Here is a 21,070-nt window from a genome sequence, read left to right on the forward strand (position 1 = left end):
GCGTTGATCTGAGTAGGGGCTGAGATGCAGGCCTGTAATCCGACATACTGAGCCAGACTCTCTTGCCTTTGCTCTGCCGTAAATCAAGCATGGCGAGACAGGCCTTTGTGGCAAGTGTGGCTGCCTCCACCTCACTTTCTGGTTTTAGTTTGTAAACGACAAACTGTTCACCGAGGCTGAGATTTCAAATGTCCCTATCTGCTGTGAAGGGGGAGTACCTGGCTTTAGCTTGTTTGAGATGTCCTTGGGGGAAGCGTGGCCTCCTTCCGAGCCCTGCGGGTGATCACAGCTCCCTCTTTGGGTCCTCGGTGTTGTCTGAGTTTTGTTTTCTGTTCGATTTTGGAACGAGGTCTCCCGTAGCCCAGGCTGGCCTGAGGAGCATGCTGATCTTCCACCTTGGGCATGCACCACCAGCCTGGCTCAGAGGGCTGGGACCTCAGATGTGGGTCGCCCTGGGCCCCAGGCCCTGGAGTGAGGAGTCTGGGGCTTATCCAGGTCTCTACGCTCTACGCGGGGCTTCAGACTTGAGATCTGACCCAAGCCACTGTGCGGGTGGCCCCCAATACTTCACCCAGCAACTGTCGGCCTCCGCCCTGAGGAAGGACTGTTCCTTTCCGCTGACCGGCAGCTGCCCTTGAGGGGAAAACCTGGGCCCACTGCCACCACATGCAAGTCTGGGTGGCCTGTTGCTCCACCAGAGGCTGGAGTGGCCTCTGTTTCCTCCCTAGGACCCTGGGAGTGGCACCCCACGATGCTGTGCCCCGTGGAGCCCCTTCGTCGGTGGGCAGTACAGATGTGGCAGTGGGGGTGCTCGCTGGGCCCAGCCCCGACCCAGTGGTGTCAGTCACGGCCAAGGTCCCGCCCCCTGTCCCCGCAGGTGCCCTGCAGATTGAGAGCAGCGAGGAGACAGACCAGGGCAAGTACGAGTGTGTGGCCACCAACAGCGCAGGTGTGCGCTACTCATCACCCGCCAACCTCTACGTGCGAGGTAGGGAACTCCGCCAGGCAGAGGCAGGGACCCACTGTCCCACCCTGTCCCATCCCTGGGCTCACGGCCTCCCGGCTCCCCTGTCCTGTGCCGACCCGAGCAGGAAGGCCCTGACCCCATCCGCGGGGTCATTGGAATGGCAGTCACCACACTTGGGGCCTCTGGGGGTCTCACTAATGGCAGGGTGGGTGGGAGCAGAGCCGGGTTTGGGGGGCCGATCTCGGGCCTACAGGGCTGGGGGAGCCTGAGGGCCACCGCCCGCCCCCGCCACGTCCCCAACCCCCAAGTTGGCTTGTGTGGTGTGTGTGCCTCCTGTGTCCTGCTGGCTTTGCTTCTCTGACCCTGTGGCCTCGTGGTTCCCTGCTTCCCTGCCCCGTCCAGTGTCCTCTAGTGAAGACTGTGGGGATGGGGTCCAGCTCTCCTCCCTCTGGTGTCCCAGAACCCAGTGCTTGCTCTAGAAGGAGTATACCCTGACCGTGGGAGGCCAGAGCCACGGCTCACACCCCTGCCTGCCTGTGGCTTGGTGGCGAGACATGCTGCCCAGCCCTTGGGACCCCATGTGGGTCTCAGAATCCCAGGCTCGCTCAATTGTGGCTGGAAGCCTGGGGTCCGTGACAGCCGCCTCCCATGCCTCCGCCCCCAGGAGGCTTCCCGCAGGACCCTTGGTGCGCCCTCCTCCATGTCCCACGGCTACACCGGGGACTCCCATCTGCTTGTATCAGTTGACCTGCTCACCTTCCTCCCCCAGCCTCAGTTTCCCTGCAGCGCCCCTGGCCTTCATCCCTTTCTACCCAGGGAGGCCGGCAGGGCTGTCCCTCCCTCAGCCCTTGCCTTCCTCAGCCCCTAGTCGGCTCCTTTGGGTCCTGGCTGTGGGTTTTACATCTTGGCTCCAAGCAGGAGGCCGTGTGGAGGGAGGGTGCAAGTGGATGGGAGGGGGGCCAGTCTGGTCTTCTGCCACCCCGGCACCGGTGAGTTGTGGTCCCTGCAGGACTCTAGCGACCGGTCTTCATCTAACTTGTGTGTGTCTTCGTGGACACTGGGGATGGGGGGTTGTGAGTCTGGTAGGGTTCAGAAAAGAGGGGATGGCAGGGGTGGAGCGGGGAGGGTGGAGCCCGTAGTGAGGGTGTGAGGAGGGAGGAGGGCCCTGTGTGTCCCGGCCGCCCCGCCCTGGGGGCAGGTGAGGGTCGGGAGAGCTGGTCGGCGCCGCTGCTGGCTGTGCTCGGCGCTGAGCCAAGACAGGGAGCTTTATGTTCTTTTTTCTTTTTTGATTTTAATTTTTTTTATTTTTTTGGTTTAAAGAAAAAAAAAAACAAACGATTGCAGCGTTAGCCGTGGGAAGTCCTCTTTTTACTCTCTGTATCTCCCCTATTTTTTCTCTTCTCCCCATGTCATTGTGCGCATCAAACCCCCTTTACATCCCTCAGAGCTTCGAGAAGGTTGGTGTGGTTTTTTTCTTTTTTACTTTCTTTACCCACATTTTTACATTCTGAAAAAAAAAATAATAACAGCTGACACGTGCTCACACACAAGAAGCACACGCAGACACCGCGCAGACACACGCACACACGCACACGGAAAACGAATAGCAAAACAGACGTAAAGTGGAATGAGGTACCGAGCCTAAAGCAAACAACCCAGAAAGACACACAGACGTAATGTCAGCCGCCGGGCGCGGCGGCTCACGCGATGCTTGCATTGTGGTCGCCTCTGCATCCCTTGGTAATGTTGTTGCTAAGTTTTTTGCACTCCTCGTCGTCATGGTAACTTGGGCCTGATGCATGCTGGGAGAATGTAAAAAAAAAAAAAATTTCTCTGCATGCCACTCCCGTCAGTTTGGTGGACCCCGGCCTTCTGTTGGAGTGTTTGTCCTGTTTGTTTTGTTTTCCTGGTTTCTTAATTTTTTTATTTTTTTAAACTTTTTTATAAGTTTCGTTTTGGGGGGATCGATTGCCCCCTCCTCCGCTCTGCCTCCCTTCACTGGACGCCCTTTTCCCCCAAAGCGATGTCTTTGGTTCTGTCTTGTTTTGTGCTGTTTGGTTTTGGTTTCCTTGGCCTGAGCTGATGTGGTTGTTACCAAACGCATTGTGAGTTCAAAGCCAGTGTTCCTGTCCCAGCTGTCACCCAGAGGGCGGAAGGGGTCCCACAGCTGGGATGCTTTGATGAAAAGTGACCACGTAGGCACCACAGGACAGGGGGCAGGAGTGGGGGCGCCTGGGTCAACTGGCTCCTAGTTGACGTTGTCCGGTTCCCTCCGGGAGGCTGGCAGAAGGACATCCCCAAGGGCATTTCCCATCCTCCTGCCTCAGGATATTTAACACCCTGCTCTCCCAAAGAATACAGCCAGGGGCTGCCAGTGCCCGAGTTCCCACTCAGTATTGGCCAACCCAGAAGAGAGTGGGTGGGTGCCACAGCACCAGAGTCGCCAGCACTTGGCAGAAAGTGCAGAGTGTCACCGGCAGTGGCTTCACGCACGCCGCTGGGCTCATCTAGAGCTGCCCATTGGGGGGCGGGGATGTAACGGGACAGACTTTCGGAGAATGCCTGGCCAGCGAGCTTGTCTGCAGCGCGCCTCTGCCTCCAGGGTGGTGTTAGCCGCTGCTCCCTTCTCTCAGGCTCTGGGTGCATCCACAGGTGTGCTGTCCCTCAGCGTGGTCACTTTCTGGTCACCCAAGCATCAGGGCTGTGGAATTCCCGAGAAGACCAGGGGCATTTGGGGCGTGGCCGCTCCCCACTCTTTCTTTTCCCCCACTCCCTCCCTCCCCTTTTGTCTGCCCCTCCCTCTTTCTAAACTTTCTTTTTTCCTTCTCTCTCTTAGCTCTCTCTTGCTCTCTCTCGTTCTTCTGAGATCCACACATCCACTGTCTGTCCTATCCACAATAATAAGACCCCTTTCATGCCCAGCTCACTCTCCAGCTGAGGACCAAGCCCACCCACCCCCAGGGCACCCTCTCCTCCAGCCTCCTCTCTGCCTCCAGCTTATTACATCTAAAGCGCTGTCAGCAAAGGTCTAGATGCCTCAGGAAGGGACATTGTTGCTCCTGCTCTCAGCCTGAGCCCTGGCAAAGCAGGTCCTGGTACACTGTACCTGGGTGACAGGGACCCCCGAGGGCCACCTGGGGTTGGTGAGCAGTGCCGTCCAGCCCGAGGCAGGTGCTGATGTCCACATGTGTGACCTTGGCTGTTCATATGACTTCTTAGGGTTCCTGGTCCTCATGGGAACTATGAAGTCCCTGATTGCTTGTTGGCTCTAAGAGCCAACGGCGTCGTGTGCCCTGGGTGGAGAAGAACCCAGGTACTCACAGGAGTTGAAAGGCGGGGAGGAAGGGGCCCCCTCCAGCCAGCCGTAGGTGGTCAGGTGCCCCCCATGCCCTCTGTTTAAGTGTGACAGCTTAAGGGACCGTGCTGAGACTTGCCTGGCTGCAGCCTGTGGGGGCAGCCTCAGAGAGCACCCCAGTGCAGAAGCACATCCGCCAGCCCGGGACCGTATGGTCTTCTCTGGTGTTTTCCTCAGTCCTGTCCACTGCGGGCAGGCGGCTCCTCTGGGGCCAGTGATGTCATGTTCCCCTTGGGACTTTCTCTGAGGAAGTCCTGAGGCCCAAGAGGCAGCAAAGGGAGCCTGGAGAGACAAGGTCCCTGGCACAGAAGTACCCACCAGGGGAACAGCAGCTGGCCTGCGAGGCCTGCAGAGTGACACAGAGCCCCAGCCACCCTCCCCTAAGTGGCAGGCTCCGCTGCTGCTGAGGGAGCCCAGGAGCTGGCCAGTCCTTGACCTCTGAGGACTACATGGCCAGAGCCCTATATACGACTATTTTTAAGTACACATTCTGCACCTCTCTGGGGTTTCCCTGAGGGAAGACAGTGCCAGGAGACAGACAGATGGCGTCAGAGCAGGCTGTTCACATTTTCCTCGTCAGTAATTTAAAGCTGTGAGCCTTTAACAGGTTCTCGGTTTAACCAAAAAAGATGGCACCCGTAGGCCCCCATCGGAGTGCAGCATTACTGAACCGTGATGCGCCTAACCAAGTGAATGGCGCCTCCCACCTGCTGCAGAGGGACAGCCTCCCACCCACAAGGGACTCGAGGTGGTGCGCATTCAGGCTACCCAGTCCCTGCTCGGCCCTCAGCTCTTGCAGGCTGACCTGCTCTGCTCCTGTTGCTCGTGGAGACGCGTTGGCCGTTGGCGAGGCTGCACCCATGTCCTGGAATTTGTCTTCTAGGTCCCTCCATTCCCCAAATGGGCTAGAGATAATGGGGCCGGATTCCTCTCACTTCTCATGTCCCCCAGGTGCTTCTGTGGGGTCTGTTGGCCAGCTCCCCATTCCGACGGCCCCTGACCGGGGAGGTGAGGGTACACCATCCCCATCATCCTGTCGGGCCTCGGCGGGGAGACTCCAGCGGGGTCTGGTGGGGGCGCAGGAACTGCCCCACAGGAACACTGAGCACTGACTGACATGTGGCCTGCTGCCTGCCTCACCCCTGCATCCGTGTCCCTGTGGGCGGGGTGGGACGGACATTAGATTACACCTGGTCCTTGGGAGAAGCCAGTGTCCCACAGCCACAGTGGTGGGTGGCGATGGGGAAGTCAATTGGCAAAAGTGTGGGGGAGCGAAGAGGCTGAGACTGGGTACCCCCACATGGAACGGCTGGGAAGTGATCTGTAGTGGAGTATAGCCCCAGCAGCCTGCCACAGCCACGGCTCAGATGCCACAGCCACGGCTCAGATGCCACAGCCACGGCTCAGGGCCCTCTGGGCCTTCATGTGGCAGCTTCCTGCCAAGGGAGCTGGTGGCGGACAGGGAGGCAGGCGGGGAGGGTCTCAGGGTAGTGGGGGGGGCGGGGGGGGAGATGGGCTCTGGGCTTGGGCCTCTGCCCCTCCGTCGAGACAGGTGTAATCTAAGCTTAACTCACCCCCACCCTGGAGGCTGCACAAGTCCTCGGCACCCCACCCCCAGCTCCCATCCACATATCCATTTTGGAGTTCAGAGAACCAGCCACGTTTTTCTCTCACCCCAAAATGCCCCATAGACCCCCCCTCCCCCACCTGCAGCTTGCTCGATGTTAATCATGTGACACTGTCGGACCCCTTACCTAGCGCTTCAACCAGATCACCTCACTGTTTTGAGTTTTCTTCCCCACTCACCCCTCCTGTCCCCGCCCACCCACCCCTCACCCTCAAACCCCCACTTTTAAGTTTTGGTTTCTGCCTCTCTTCCTGCCTGGGGGAGGGGCTGTCTCCTGGTTGCTTTGATGGTTTTTCAGTTGGTTTGATTTTTTTTTTTTTTTGCCATGTGAATCGGGGTTTGAAGCGACCATCCCCTCCTGACCTGCCACCACCATCCCCCACCCTGCCACCCAACCCTCCTGACCCCACTCGCCCACGCGGGTTCCCCCTGCTGGGACCCTCCCGGCTACTCGGTGACCAGAAGCGCTGGGGACCAGAGCCAGCTGGAGCGTGCCGAGGACCAAGGCTGGTGTTGCCCCTTATAACCCGCCTGGACCCTCCTTTCAGGTCGGTAATTTGGGGCGGGGGTCCCGCGGGGCCTGTCCGTCCCGTGGGCTCTGTGCCCACTTTATATCCTAATGTGCACCTCAAGCCTGCAGCCGAGGGCTGGAGGAACAAAGTGGGCGGGCGACGGCCCAGAACTGGGCAGAACACAGCATCAGCCATCACCCCCACGGGCGGAAAGGTGCACGGAGAGGATAAGAGCCCTACAGCACCCTTCCCCGCAGACTCTGGCACACCAACCCACTTCCTGAAGGACATAGGAACCAACAAGGGGCCATGGAAGCCAGTGGGCAGCGTGTTGTGGATGCCCCAGACCCCCTCGCAGCCGATTGGCGTGACCACGATGGAGCTGTCAGTTAACTGATGCGGTTATTCAGCTGAGAGCCGCCATGTAACTGGCAGTAGCTGGCCGTCTACCCTATAGCCATTGGCCATTTAACCTATGGAGGCTGGCCATTTAACTGATAGCCACATTCAGCTGACGGTGGCTAGCCACATCAGGGACAGTGAACGTGTCCTTGTGTTCTTGTGGTCCTATCCAGCCTTTAATGGCCGCAGTCACAGCCCTGGATGGAAACTCTGTATTCAGGCTGCCTGTGGCTTCTGTATTCTGGAAGCTGGGGTCTTTTCCACACAGCAGTGCCCTCAACATAAACTAAGGTTGGGTCAGGAATGAGCAAGGCCTCTGGAACAGACATCTGCTCCTTTTTGAGGACGGAAGTGAGCCCTGTAAGCTCTGGGTTCTGCCCCTTTGGGGCTCCACACATTTGCATAGGAGCTGTCCACCAGTGGCCTCTTGAGTGTGACAGATATATCCCTCAGCCAGGGCCCACGGCTCACTTAGCCGAGTGCTTTTGCCCTCTTCTGGGTCCCCAGTAAAGACGCACATTTAACGGAACCCAGATAGTGAGAAAGGGAATTCAGCTGTCCTTGCTGGTCGTGTGTGAGTGGCGGAGAGCAGGCGGGGCCTTTGAGGTTGGCACCTGCTCATCCTCATTAGCTTCGTCACCTCCGACCTGCTCTCTCCTCTGCAAACTGAGCTTGTTGAGTGGGATCCAGTGAGGCAGATGTACAACGAAGATCTCCAGTTCCAGGGTCCGGCTCACAGGCAGTTGTGAAGTGCACATCTGAGCTGAGGCTGAACCACTGCCTTGAGATGGGGGCCAGCCTGGGCTATAGAGCAAGACCCTGTCTCAATAGATAGCTGTTGACTGATTGACGTAGCAGATAGGTAACAGCTGCTGGGGATGATCGATGGCAGCAATGAGTGATAATAGGTAACCAATTGAATCTCTTGTCGCTGGGGGTCTGGACAACGATATTGGCAGCCACCTTCCTGGGCTGGGCGCCCTCGCGGGCTCTGTCCCCTCAGAGCCCGTTCCCTGCAGGTCACCTCTGCTGATACACGGGGGACTTAGACTGGCGGCGGCAGCGGTGGAGGCCTCTGCCTCTGGGTTCTAGTGTACTGTGCCCTGAGCGAGGTTCAGGGGTCTAGAGAGATGGGGTTCTGGGTCTGGGTTGGTCTGCCCTGAGGAAGCCTTCTCTGGGGGCGCTCGCCCCTCGGGTGCCTCACTGCCCAGCCGAGGACCCTGGGTGCTGGGTGGGGAGGCCGGATGCTGTGTTCTGCTGGCGGGGAGGGACCCGGGCATCTCCCTGGGGCAGCCACAGCCCTCCTCTGTTCAGACCCCGATTTTCAGCCCCACACCCATTCCATGTTTCTTCTTGCTTGGAGTGTTGTTCCTTTCAGGCACTTTTGTTTGGTCTTTAGATTTCTGTTTTTGCTTATTTTTTTGAAATTCGTTGCCTCCCCCACCGCCTCCTGGTTTTGGTTTGGACGTCAATGCCGTTTTCTGTCCTGGATTAATTAGCCTCTCCACACTCATTCCCACTCATTCCGTTTCCATGACAACGTAGCCTCGGCATCTCCCACCCTGAGCCTCGCTGTGGATGCTGGCAGCAGGTGGCCGGCTGGACCCCGGTGCCGCCACCCCTGCTCCTCACCCTCCACCCAGCCCTGTCGGAACGGTGCCCCCATCCCTGCCCCGCCTCTCCCCTCCAGCCTGCATGGCCCCATGTCTTCCCTACCCCTCCCCTCCATCCCGTGTCCTCCATGACTCTGGACTTTTTGTGGGGCTACGTTTTCTGAAGGGCTCCAGCCCGCAGACCTTCACTCCCATCTCAGTGGCACCCCTGTCTCTGTCTCCTTTGACTTCCACCTGGATTCTGGAAACAACTTGGGGTGTCCACCTGAAGGGCCAGGCTGGAAGGAACGGCACAGGCCGGCTTCTCCCCCTCAGTAGAGCAGGTTAACCCTTTAACGGCAGTTAATGGCAAGTGCCCTCAGGCTGTACCCCTAGAACTGTGTGACAGAGGCGTGGCGATGGCCTTCACGTGTCCTCCTAGGTTGGGACTCAGCTTGTCAGAGAGTCTTCACACACCTAAGGCCACGCTTTCACTCCTTGACTTCTTTGGGCTCTGGCTGGGGGTCACTCCGAGCCTCACCCCTGGGGAGGAGGCTACTCTTTGAAGCTCGGGTCCCTGTGAGTGTCCCACACCCACCTCAGAACCCACCCAGCTTCCGAAAACGGAGCCCTGGAAATGTCCTGCTGCCTTCCAAGCCCAAGAGGCCCCTGCAGAAGGTGGCATCCATCCCCACCCTCTAAGGAACGCAGCGAACATGCCCTGTCCCCAACGTTCCAGCTCATCGGCTCCTTACTGTTAAGAATTCTCAATTATGAGTTATTATTAAATATCCTATTTATGGTTCTGCCAGGGCTGATGTGACAATGTGGCCAGTCACATTGCGTCACATCTGCTAGAGTACCATGCAGCACTGAAGTGGGTCCTCCCCGTCTCTCTGTCCCTGTCCCCATCTCTCCTCCTCTCTCTCTCTCTCTCTCTCTCTCTCTCTCTCTCTCTCTCTCTCTATCTCTATCTCTATCTCTATCTCTATCTCCTCTCCCCCACCATCCTGAGATCCACACCCTCCTTTCATCATCCCCCTCTCTCTCCCTCCCTTCTTTCTTTCTATCATCTATCTATCTATCTATCTATCTATCTATCTATCTATCTATCTATCTCTTCTGCATGATGTTTGTGATTTTTGAGAGCTGCATCTATTGACGGAAACTTGTCCAATCCGACAGAAGCTTCAAGCTTTAGGAGGGTTTCTAACACCCCAAAACCACAAAAATTTCATTAGCATTTTTCTCATCTTTCCCTTGGGGATCGGATCAGAAGGCCATGGGGTTCCCTGGTCCTCTGACCTCCCAGGCTCCGACCTTTCATGATCAGGTTCTGTCCTCGTTCCCAGGAGGGTGGCAGGCCTCACCCCTGTGGATCCATTGTGTGTTCCCCAACCCCAGCACTTGGCACCAGAACCTTCTAGAACCTTCCATGGTAGTTACCCCTTCCCGGGAGGCCTCCCACTGGAGCCACATCTCTCCACAAAGATGAGAAACTGCCGATAAATTTTTGTGTGTACTTCTGTGCTGCGACCAGCAACTGCTGGTCGGGGAAACCCTGTTGCTATGAGATAACGCTTCCTGTCTCACTCTCGGTAGCTCTATATTGTTTGTGAAGTTCCTACCTTTGAAGTTTCCTTTGTGTTGGAATTTGTTTTTATAATTTGTTTGGTTTAATTTTTTTTGTTGTTGTTCTGTTTTCATTTTGGGGAATGAACGACCTGGGGACTGAAATGGCCCTGTTTATATTTAAATGGTTTTCTACCCTTTCTCCCCCTTTTTTCTCTTTCCTCCTCCTCACCCTGTCCTTTCCTCACTCTCCTGCCAAAACCGCCGCCTGCCCCCCCAGTCCGCCGTGTGGCACCCCGCTTCTCCATCTTGCCCATGAGCCACGAGATCATGCCCGGTGGGAACGTGAATATCACCTGTGTGGCCGTGGGCTCTCCCATGCCCTACGTGAAGTGGATGCAGGGGGCCGAGGACCTGACGCCTGAGGATGACATGCCCGTGGGCCGGAATGTTCTAGAACTCACGGATGTGAAGGACTCAGCCAACTACACGTGTGTGGCCATGTCCAGCCTGGGTGTGATCGAGGCGGTGGCTCAGATCACTGTAAAATGTAAGTCGAGTCCACAGTGGTGGCGCGGTGGATGTGGCGCATCCCTGACCCTGACACCATGGTGGGCGGGGCTGAGAAGCAGCAGGTGTGCCTGGCTAGAGGGTGTGGGACTGATGCTGGGGATGATCCCAGGCCTTCAGAACTGAGGCAGGAGGATCGGAGGATTTGAGGCCAACTTGGGGCTGCACAGCAAGCGTGGAAACCCCAGGGTGAAGCTCTCAGTTTCCCAGCAGGGTCAGGTCTGGGAAGGGCATCGGTGAGGTGGGAGTCCGGAAGTTAAACGGATGGTTCAGACACTGGGAGGAGGGCAGCCTATGCTAAGACCCTGGACACGGGAGGGCACTAAAGACTCCTGGTGGCTTGAGTTCTCCGTGAGAATCGGAGGCTAAACTTGAGGGCCTGTGAATCCCGGCCCTCCACTTAGATGAAATGAGGTGTTTTGAAGTGGTATCATGTTTGCTTGTATCTCACAGCTGTGCAACATTGGGGATGTACAACATCGGGGCTGTGCAGCATGGGGGCTGTGCAACATTGGGGCTGTGCAGCATCGGGGCTGTGCAACATCGGGGCTGTGCAGCATGGGGGCTGTGCAGCATGGGGGCTGTGCAACATCGGGGCTGTGCAGCATCGGGGCTGTGCAACATTGGGGCTGTGCAGCATCGGGGCTGTGCAGCATCGGGGCTGTGCAACATTGGGGCTGTGCAACATTGGGGCTGTGCAGCATCGGGGCTGTGCAACATTGGGGCTGTGCAGCATGGGGGCTGTACAACATCGGGGCTGTGCAGCATGGGGGCTGTGCAGCATGGGGGCTGTACAACATCGGGGCTGTGCAGCATGGGGGCTGTGCAGCATCGGGGCTGTGCAGCATGGGGGCTGTACAGCATGGGGGCTGTGCAGCATGGGGGCTGTGCAGCATGGGGGCTGTACGGTAGAGCTGAATCCGAACACGGGGCAAGTGCGCAGTGAGCCTCAGTCACCGCAGGCCCATGGGTTGTGCCGAAGGTTGAATGTGTGACCACCAGGCCTTGTGGTGTGTGAGTTCTAATAGTTGGGGGTAGAGGTGGGGGGCTGGAAAGATGGGTCAGAGGTTAAGAGCACTGCTTGCTCTTCCAGAGGTCCTGAGTTCAATTCCCAACAACCACATGGTGGCTCACAACCATCTGTAATGGGATCTGGTGCCCTGGCCTGCAGGCATACATGTAGACAGAACACTGTCTTTACACATAATAAATAAGTAAATCTTAAAAAAAAAAAAAAAAAGCGGGGGGAGGTTGGGGATTTAGCTTAGTGGTAGAGCGCTTGGCGCAAGGCCCTGGGTTCGGTCCTCAGCTCAAAAAAAAAAAAAAAAAAAAAGTTGGATATAAACCCCGGCTGGTGGGGAAACAGGTGGGTGTCATGATGTGGGCCAAAGCCAGGGGAGGGCAGGAGCCACGTCTGTGTAGGGACAGAATTGTGGGGACCAAAGTGTGGAGTGAAACTCCTGAAAGAGTGAACCCCAGGGAGAAGGGCAATGCCGCACTCAGCTCCTAGCGGGGGACACCGCTCCTCTGTAAATGTCTGTTTCCACAGACTGGGGGCAGGACAGGGTCTTACTGTGGAACCCAGGCTGGCCTGGAATTACCATCCTCCTGCCTCAGCCTCTCAAGTCCTGAGATGGCAGGTAAGCTCCACGACATATCCTGCAAATACTGTCCTGGTGACCCATGCCTGCTACCCTGGCACTCAGGAGGTAGGGCAGGAGGGCCAGTGCAAAGCCATCCTCAGCTACATAGTGAGGGCAAGGCTAGCCTGGGCTACCTGAAGCCCTGTAATTTTATTTTTTGAAGTAAATATCTTTTAACCTTACATTAACTTTTAGTTTCTACTGTGTCCACTCCTCTCTGACATGGTAGTGTGAAAGTCAGCCATTAACAACAGTGTTGTTATGCTCTAATAAAGCTTTACTTAAAACTTTGAAACCCCCTTGCCAAAAAAAAAAAAAAAAAGCCGGGCGGTGGTGGCGCACGCCTTTAATCCCAGCACTGGGAGGCAGAGGCAGGCGGATCTCTGTGAGTTCGAGGCCAGCCTGGTCTACCAAGTGAGTCCCAGGAAAGGTGCAAAGCTACACAGAGAAACCCTGTCTCGAAAAACCAAAAAAAACAAAAACCAAAAAAAACAAAAAACCAAAAAACAACTTTGAAAACATGAGTGAGGAGATGGGATGGGTGGGTTGTTAGGCTTGTGTGTTTGCTGAAGACACTGAGGCTCAGATAGGTGTATGGTCTTGAGTCATCCTCCCTCCCTCCTGCAGCTCTCCCCAAAGCCCCTGGGACTCCGGTGGTGACGGAAAACACCGCCACCAGTATCACGGTCACATGGGACTCAGGCAACCCCGACCCCGTGTCCTACTACGTAATTGAGTATAAGTCCAAAAGCCAGGATGGACCGTATCAGATCAAAGAGGACATCACCACCACACGTTACAGCATCGGGGGCCTGAGCCCCAATTCCGAGTATGAGATCTGGGTGTCGGCTGTCAACTCCATCGGCCAAGGTCCGCCCAGCGAGTCAGTGGTGACCCGCACAGGCGAGCAGGCCCCGGCCAGCGCTCCCAGGAATGTCCAGGCTCGCATGCTCAGCGCTACCACCATGATTGTGCAGTGGGAGGAGCCGGTGGAGCCTAACGGCCTGATCCGTGGCTACCGCGTCTACTACACCATGGAGCCCGAGCACCCGGTGGGCAATTGGCAGAAACACAATGTGGATGACAGCCTGCTGACCACTGTGGGCAGTCTGCTGGAGGACGAGACCTACACCGTACGCGTGCTCGCCTTTACCTCAGTGGGCGATGGGCCGCTGTCAGACCCCATCCAGGTCAAGACCCAGCAGGGAGGTGAGGTCTGGGGAGCAGGTCCCCACACACCTGCCATGGGTTTTGTGTTAGCGTCAAAAAGGACAGGATCTGAGCGCCCGGCTTCCCGAAGGCCGGCTCATCTGTTTATCTCTAACTGCCAACCCCCGCCCCCCAGTCACTGGGGAGGAGACCCCACACGCTGTCATCACAGTGTGTCCCTTTCTAGACATAAGTGATGCACAACTTGAACCCCACCACTGAGGGAGGGGGCAGAGGCAGGCAGGTCTGTGGGAGTTTGAGGCCAACCTGGTCTACCCAGCAAATGCCAGGCTAGCCTGGACTACACAGCGAGACTCTGTCAAAATAAAAAGAATGGGTGAAAATAAATGCCCAGCCCCAGGAAATTTCCGTTTGTCCTTTCCTTGCAGTAATTAGAAAGGGTGGCAAGTCCCGAGCAGTGTTCCTCCCTGCTGGACGAGAAGGGTGGGGTGGTAACTCCAGGGCGTGGGCACTCCCAGGAGAGTACAAACAGTGGCTGGTTCTGGAAGCATCCTGAGCCGGGCAGGCAGCAGTGTTGGGATCCTGGTTTGGGGTTGGAGTTCCCTGGTGAGTCAGGTAGCACGTGGAGACCGGCCTTCCCCACCTTCCTCTCCCTCCTGTGTGCTCCCCCCAGTGCCTGGCCAGCCCATGAACCTGCGGGCAGAGGCCAAGTCAGAGACGAGCATCGGGCTCTCGTGGAGCGCACCAAGGCAGGAGAGTGTCATTAAGTATGAACTGCTCTTCCGGGAGGGCGACCGTGGCCGAGAGGTACCTGGGCTGGGCGGGTGGGAGGGGACAGCTGGGGTGGGCAACCCACGTGGGCCTCCGTGGCCTCTGGTCAGCACTGGCTCCTTACTCACCCCTGCCTCTCCGTCTCTCCTGTCCATTCTCTCTGCCCACCTCGCCTCTCTTCTGCGCGTGTCCCTCATCTCTGTCTCTTCCCTCTCTGTCCTCCACTTCCCATGGACCTCTGTGTCTCCCTGCATCATCACTGTCCCCCCCCGCCCCTGCGTCCCTCCATCCACTCCCACCCCATCCATTCTCAGGTGGGCCGCACCTTTGACCCAACCACGGCCTTTGTGGTGGAGGACCTCAAGCCCAACACGGAGTATGCGTTCCGGCTGGCGGCGCGCTCGCCGCAGGGCCTGGGCGCCTTCACCGCGGTCGTGCGCCAGCGCACGCTGCAGGCCAGTACGTGTCTCTTGGCACCTTGTCCTTGGGGAGGGGGGCCACAGTGGCCACTGACATGGCCGGAGCCCCTGGGTGGGGGCGGGGGTGCCTCCCGCCTGGCCTGCCTCAGCCTTGGCCATGTCTGCCTGCCGTGCCTCAGTTTCCCCAGAGCAGGGTGGGTCTCCCCATGGAGGTGAGACCAGCACAGAGTGGCCTCTCAGCCACTGGTTCCTCCTACTCTCCCTGGACATGGAACCAATCCTGTCCCCAGAATGTCCCTACAGGGCCCCAAGGCTGTCATCCCCGAAGGCCCAGGATGACTATCAGGTCCCCCTCAGCTCTTCTCACCTCTTAGGGGACATGGCTCTCGAAGCCTCAAGACAGGGTCTCCTGTGGCCCAGTTGCTCAGAGCCATATCAGTTGGGGGGGGGCGTGTGTGGCCCTGATACAGGGTCGTGGGTCCCTAAAGCAGTTTGCTGTGCCTGCCCAGTCCCCTGTCACGGACGAGTCACCTCTTACTAGGTTGCTGCCTCTGGGCCACGTGGTGGCCCTGATGTCCCACTACCGTCCCACCACTCAGCTCAGCCCTCATGGCCCCCTTGGGGCTGCCTCACCCTGCCTGCTCTGCTCAGCTTGGCCGGCATTAGCGGCTGCCGCGGTGGTTCCTTGCACCTCCCCTGCCCCCTCAGCCAGTCACATGTGGCCACCAAATGTGGTTCCAGAAGCTTCTGCACTGCGGTGTCCCTCACCCCCATGTGTGTACACGTGGGTCTCGGGTCCCTCAAGGGTGATGTAGACTTGGGCCAGGGTTTCTCTGAGGGCATGGGCCACGGAGACCCGGTCCCCCTGCCAGCCTGCCCCCCCACCCCCTCGCTGAGCCCCAGGTGGCTCTGAGGTGGTGATTGCCAGGTGGAGGTCAGTGAGGGTGGCCTGTGGCCTGGAGCCACCGAGCGGCCGGTAGAGGTGGCCCACAGGTGAGTATCAGCCGGTCTCAAGCGACTCACAAACACAGCCCACCCTGCGTGTCCCCTGTCTGCCCTGGGCCACACACGTGGCCCAGAGGAACCTCCAAAGAACCCCGACTGGATACCATACAAGCACATGTCCCCTCCTGAGACACCATGCAGGTTGGGCTGGATTGTGAAGGTCGTGACCTCCGAGGTCACCCAGAAAGCGTCTTCGGCCCAGCCATGTGCGGTCCAGGGCGGCCCAGGACAGGGAGTGGGGGAGCAAGCTCCCCACTTCTCACCCCAAGACCCAGGGCCAGGCGTGTCCCCGGGGCTGTGGGCTCATTAGGCCCTGTCAAGGGTAGGTGCAGGTCTGCCTGCTGGCCACTGCAGGTGTCCCCAGACCCCGCCGTTCCCCGCCAGCCGGGAGCTGCAGAGTGGCTCTCCCGGCCACGGGCCACCAAGAGCTCATAGCCTTGTTCCCGGCGCCATTCCCTCTCGTAAGAAAGTCTGTTAAGTTAGCGCTTGAAGAAGTGGAAGGTAGGTAAAGACCAGGCGTCTCTGCGAGGCGTCTGTCTGTCTGTCTGTCTTTCTTTTATGATTTTTTCCATCATCGCCACCATCACCCTCACTTCTTATTTTATTATTTCGGTTTGGTTTTATCACCTTATCTTCCTCCTGTTCGCAGCGGAAGCACCCTTCCAGCACATCCCCCAGTGGCTTATTTTGTTTCCATCATCCCTGCTTGACTTCCCACCCCCCCACCCCGGGCACTTTGGATTGGGGTGACTGGTCAAGAAATGGACCCTACTCCATCCCATGGCTACTGTCCAGTGTTGAGGAAGGGGAGCTGGAGGTCATTCCCGGGCCCACAGCAGCCACCGTCTTTGAGGACGAAGCTGTGGTTGACTCTAGGTCCTAGCCTGGAAGGTCAGGGATGCACGCAGCGTCACTGACTAGATGCCGGACTTAGGTATGGCAGGTGACCCGCCCAGCGAGCCAGAGCAGAGTGCCTGCAGGTCCGTGAGCCACCTACCTGCCACCTGCACAGGCTCAAGGCCAGACCACCATAACTGACAGCTGAGCCTGAATCTGAGCCTGCTGTGTGTATGGGCTCTGAGTCGGTACCTGCTCTTTCTGAGACGGTTTCACTGCCTGCAAAATGAGATCTGCCCCTGGGTTTCCAGGAGGATTCAGAGCTAATTCAGAGTGGAGTCTGACACCTAGTAGGTGTACAGCCAATCCCAGCAGCCAGATCAGTGGGCTTTGGAGCTGGGTTTCCTGTCTGTGGCCTGAGGCAGGGTTCAGGAGTGATGACTGAGTGTCTGTGGGTCCTGTGTAGGAGCCCCCCCCTATGTCCAGCAGACCAGGCCACAGAGAGCCAATGTCAGGACCCATTTCAAGCCCCCAAAAGGCATGGGGTGCTGGGTGCACAGTAGGTACATGGCATATATTATCAATAATTTCCACAGTTTAGCCTCTGGCCCATAGTAGGGCTACAAATGTTCCCCTAGGGCCCTTGATGTATACAGTAGGCACGCCATTGAGAGCAAAGTCCTGATGTCCTGCCCAACAGATAGTAGATGCTCCTTAAGGGTTATCTGAAGTTTAAATACAAATCAGGACATAATCAAAATGAAAGCCATCGACCATTGGAGAACAGCTAAATCTGATGCTGGATGCATAGTAGGTCCCTAGCACATAGGGCTCTGACAGTTCTACAAGCCTCTTTGTATACAGTAAGCACTTAGGCCCACTTGCTGTAAGGAAGTTGGCTTGGTGTTTGGCACACAGCAGGTGCTCACATCTGTACCTTGTTAGTCTGAAAAGGGACTTTGTGGCTGAGGGTTTGCTCAGAACAGTTCCTGCCAAGATCCTGGCGCTGCGACCATTCTAGTGTGAGATCATGACACCTGACACACAGTAGGTGCTTCATATGTGGACGCTAGAACTCAATTTAATAAAGTCCCTACCACCTGGACTGGCACACCATAGGTGCTTAAGCTAAAGTTCCTAATAGTACCTGACACACAGTAGGTGCCTAATAGATGAGAGCTCCTAATGTTTCACAGGGTATAATAGCCCAGTGTCTGACACATAGTAGGCATCTAATATATGGAGACAATTACTCCAATGTCTGGCATACAGTGGGTGTTTAATTTGTATGAGCTGTTAGTCCAGTGCCCACATAGTAGGTATTTAACATGTGTAGATTGTTCTTGTTTCTCAGTAAAGCCTCTGGCATAATAATGACACATAGTAGGAATTTAATATGTGGTCACTGTTAGCCCAGTCAGTGCCTAGCATACAGTAAGTGTTTAATGTATGGATATTACTAGCCCAGTGCTTGGCACACTAGGTATTTGATATATTAGCTCAGTGCCCAGCTCACAGTAGGTGCTTAATATGTAAGAGTTCTTGATATTCTACAGAGTCCATGGTCCAGGGCCTCACACACAGTGGGTGAATAAAGTATGGAGCCTTCTTTTCAGTAGAGACCCTAGCACAGTACTGGTACACAGTAGGTGATTTACCTTTTGCAGTCTGACTTTCTGATGTATAACCAATGCATAATACCTACCACCTAGGTAAGTGCTTACCATGTAAGGGCTGCTGGCCTGGTACCCTGGCACACAATGGGTGTTTGATATTCAGGGACTTGGCCCAGTGCCCAGCACGTAGTACATGTCTCATAGGATATGTTCAGCATCTCTGTTATTACTTTGAAAAGCACCTGGCATGTAACCAGGCACACATTAGGTGCTCAGGACACCCATTTTTGAGCAAGACCAAGAGGACAGTGGTGTCTGGAGTTGGCTGTTGGGATGGCCTCAGGGCTCAAGTAATAGATGAAACCTAAGAATATTTAAACACTGTATTTTTTTAACCCTAAAATACTTCAGCACCATGCAAGGCATGCAGTAGGTGTTCAAGGAATAAGTAAATCTGCTGTTGTCTAAGACGCCTTGGTGTGATATCTTGACCACAGTAGGACCTTGCTATCTGATTGCTGATCCCCTTGGCCAGTACCCAGCACATAGTAGACCGTCAATACAGCACGTCTTACTCTATGAAGCCCTTGTCAGACACCTTGCACATAATATGTACCTTCTCCCCCCTTGGCATGGTACCCAGCACATAGTAGGCATGGAGGTAGTAGGTGATTTTGCTCCCATTCTTAGAAGCCCTTATGGGGTACCTGGAACATAGTAGGTACTCAGTTGTTGGAGCTTCAATTGTAGTCCTTGTCATGGTGCCTGGCACGTAGCAGGTGCCCGGCTAAGTACATCCCTTTGTGTATTATTATATGGAGTTCCCTGCACGTGCTTGGCCCGTACTAGGTATTCAAGAGACAGGCTTCTGCCATTCTCTGAAGGGCATGAGAAGTGTCCTAGCAAACAGTAGGTGTCTAGTATGATTCCCCTTGTGGTGCCAGGCACATAGTAGGAGTCTGGAAAAATGATTTTCCTATTATGTAAAGTCTGTGGCAAGTAACTGGTACACAGTAGGTCCTTAGTATGTGAGGCTTCTCTTGTGGTTTCCTTTGTTGTGGCGCCATACACAGAGTAGGTGCTCAGTAACTGCTTTCTCTATCCTATGAAGCATGTGTTACATTCATGACACCCAGTAGGTATCTGATGACACACAGTAGGTCTCAGGCATGTAGTGGAGCCCAGTGGCGAGAGCCTTCACCACCACCCATGTCTCCCGCTGGAGACCTACTGTGCACCTGGCAGTCACCTTCCCACAGCTAGTGCAGCAGTTCTTGGCCAGCCCTCCCGGCCCCGCCCACTACCCATCTCACCTTTGATTGACACCCGCTTCTTTTGGGTTCGATTTCTCTTTGGTTCGTTCTGTTTTGTTATCATCTTTTTATTTTCTCTTTCCCATCTTCTGTCCCTGCCCTCCCTGCCCATCCCACCTCCCCGCCCCCACGCTCTTCCCAATAGAACCGTCAGCCCCCCCTCAAGACGTTAAGTGCACCAGCTTGCGCTCCACGGCCATATTGGTAAGTTGGCGCCCGCCACCGCCAGAAACTCACAACGGGGCCCTGGTGGGCTACAGCGTCCGCTACCGACCGCTGGGCTCAGAGGACCCGGACCCCAAGGAGGTGAACAACATACCCCCGACCACCACTCAGATCCTTCTGGAAGCTTTGGAGAAATGGACGGAGTACCGTGTCACCGCCGTGGCTTACACAGAGGTGGGACCAGGGCCCGAGAGCTCGCCCGTGGTCGTCCGCACCGACGAAGACGGTAAGCACCGGCCCCGGCCGGACCCAGGGCTGCGCCCGCCCACGGGCTGGGGTCAGAGCGGGAACCAGGAAGCCAGGAGAGCTGTACCTCCGGGGGCCTCGCCACAGGTGGCCTGAGCCCGGGGCGCCCTCCATCCCAGGGGCCGCCTCCGAGGTGGCCTCCTTAACCCGAGTTTTAGACTCTCGGTGGCCCTGCATCATCCTGCCTGGAGGCTGCGGCCACCTTCACCAACATACACCCACGGTGGCCTGTTAAGAGTCCAGGTAGCTTGAAGCGGGAAAGCCACGTGACAGGCTAGTGTGAGCTACAAGCTAGGTGCCGAGCGTCGTGGGACCAGCACTGTCTGTGCGGGGAGGGAGCGTTTGGGCCTGACGACAAACGGGGAAAAAAGATCCCAGCCTAGCAGGCTAGGGGCGATGCTTCTGGACTGACTGCATAGTGTGTCCCAGCGTTGTGATCACCTGGGATCCCGGATTCCGTTTTCCAGGCCTCAGTTCCCTATCTGTAGCCTGCAGAGATGTGTATCCGTTCAGAGGGTGACAAGTACTAAGAGTGGGGCCTTGGAGAGGGGACCGCGGTGGGTCCTTGTGTTGTACAGCAGAAGGTCCTGGGAACGTAGGGGTTGGAGGGGGCCATGCCCTCCCGGGCCAGCAGCTGCCCAGTATCCTGGCCTGGGGCAGGGCCTGGCGCCCCGGTAACAGCCCCGCCGCCCCCCTCCTGCCCGCCAGTGCCCAGCGCGCCCCCGCGGAAGGTGGAGGCGGAGGCGCTCAACGCCACGGCCATCCGAGTGCTGTGGCGCTCGCCCACGCCCGGCCGGCAGCATGGGCAGATCCGCGGCTACCAGGTCCACTATGTACGCATGGAAGGTGCCGAGGCCCGCGGGCCACCGCGCATCAAGGACATCATGCTGGCAGATGCCCAGGTGGGCGGGCACGGCTGGGGTGGCAGGGGTACCTGGGCACTGTCTCCTCTCTGCTCCCCACTCTGCTGCTGGCCCCCTCTCACATGCCTCCTCTCTCCTGTGCCACCGCCTCCCGCTCAGTGGGAGATGGACGACACTGCCGAATACGTAAGTAGTCTCCGGGTCCATCCTGCTGTCCGCACTGTGTGGTCCCCAGGTCTCCTCCCCTGTGTCCTCCACACGACCTCTGTAGCTTCTGATGGACCCAGGATGGGGAAGGACAGCTGTCAGGCTGCCACACCAGAGCAGTCAAAGGTGGCTCCAGAGCAGAATTGCTGTGTGTCCTC

General features: G+C 56.9%; 1 protein-coding gene across 1 annotated transcript in view; it reads left to right on the forward strand.

Moving 5' to 3' along the window:
• Positions 1–21,070, forward strand: part of Ptprs (protein tyrosine phosphatase receptor type S) — a 47,786-nt gene that overhangs the window by 13,525 nt on the left and 13,191 nt on the right. The window contains 7 exon segments of the mRNA XM_059252094.1: positions 878–988; positions 10,308–10,577; positions 12,868–13,449; positions 14,084–14,217; positions 14,496–14,640; positions 19,517–19,822; positions 20,551–20,744. Of these exon segments, the coding sequence (XP_059108077.1) occupies positions 878–988; positions 10,308–10,577; positions 12,868–13,449; positions 14,084–14,217; positions 14,496–14,640; positions 19,517–19,822; positions 20,551–20,744 (1,742 nt within the window).

Source organism: Peromyscus eremicus, unplaced genomic scaffold, assembly GCF_949786415.1.
Source record: "Peromyscus eremicus unplaced genomic scaffold, PerEre_H2_v1 PerEre#2#chr22_unloc_1, whole genome shotgun sequence".
In the NCBI taxonomy this organism is placed as follows: domain Eukaryota; kingdom Metazoa; phylum Chordata; class Mammalia; order Rodentia; family Cricetidae; genus Peromyscus; species Peromyscus eremicus.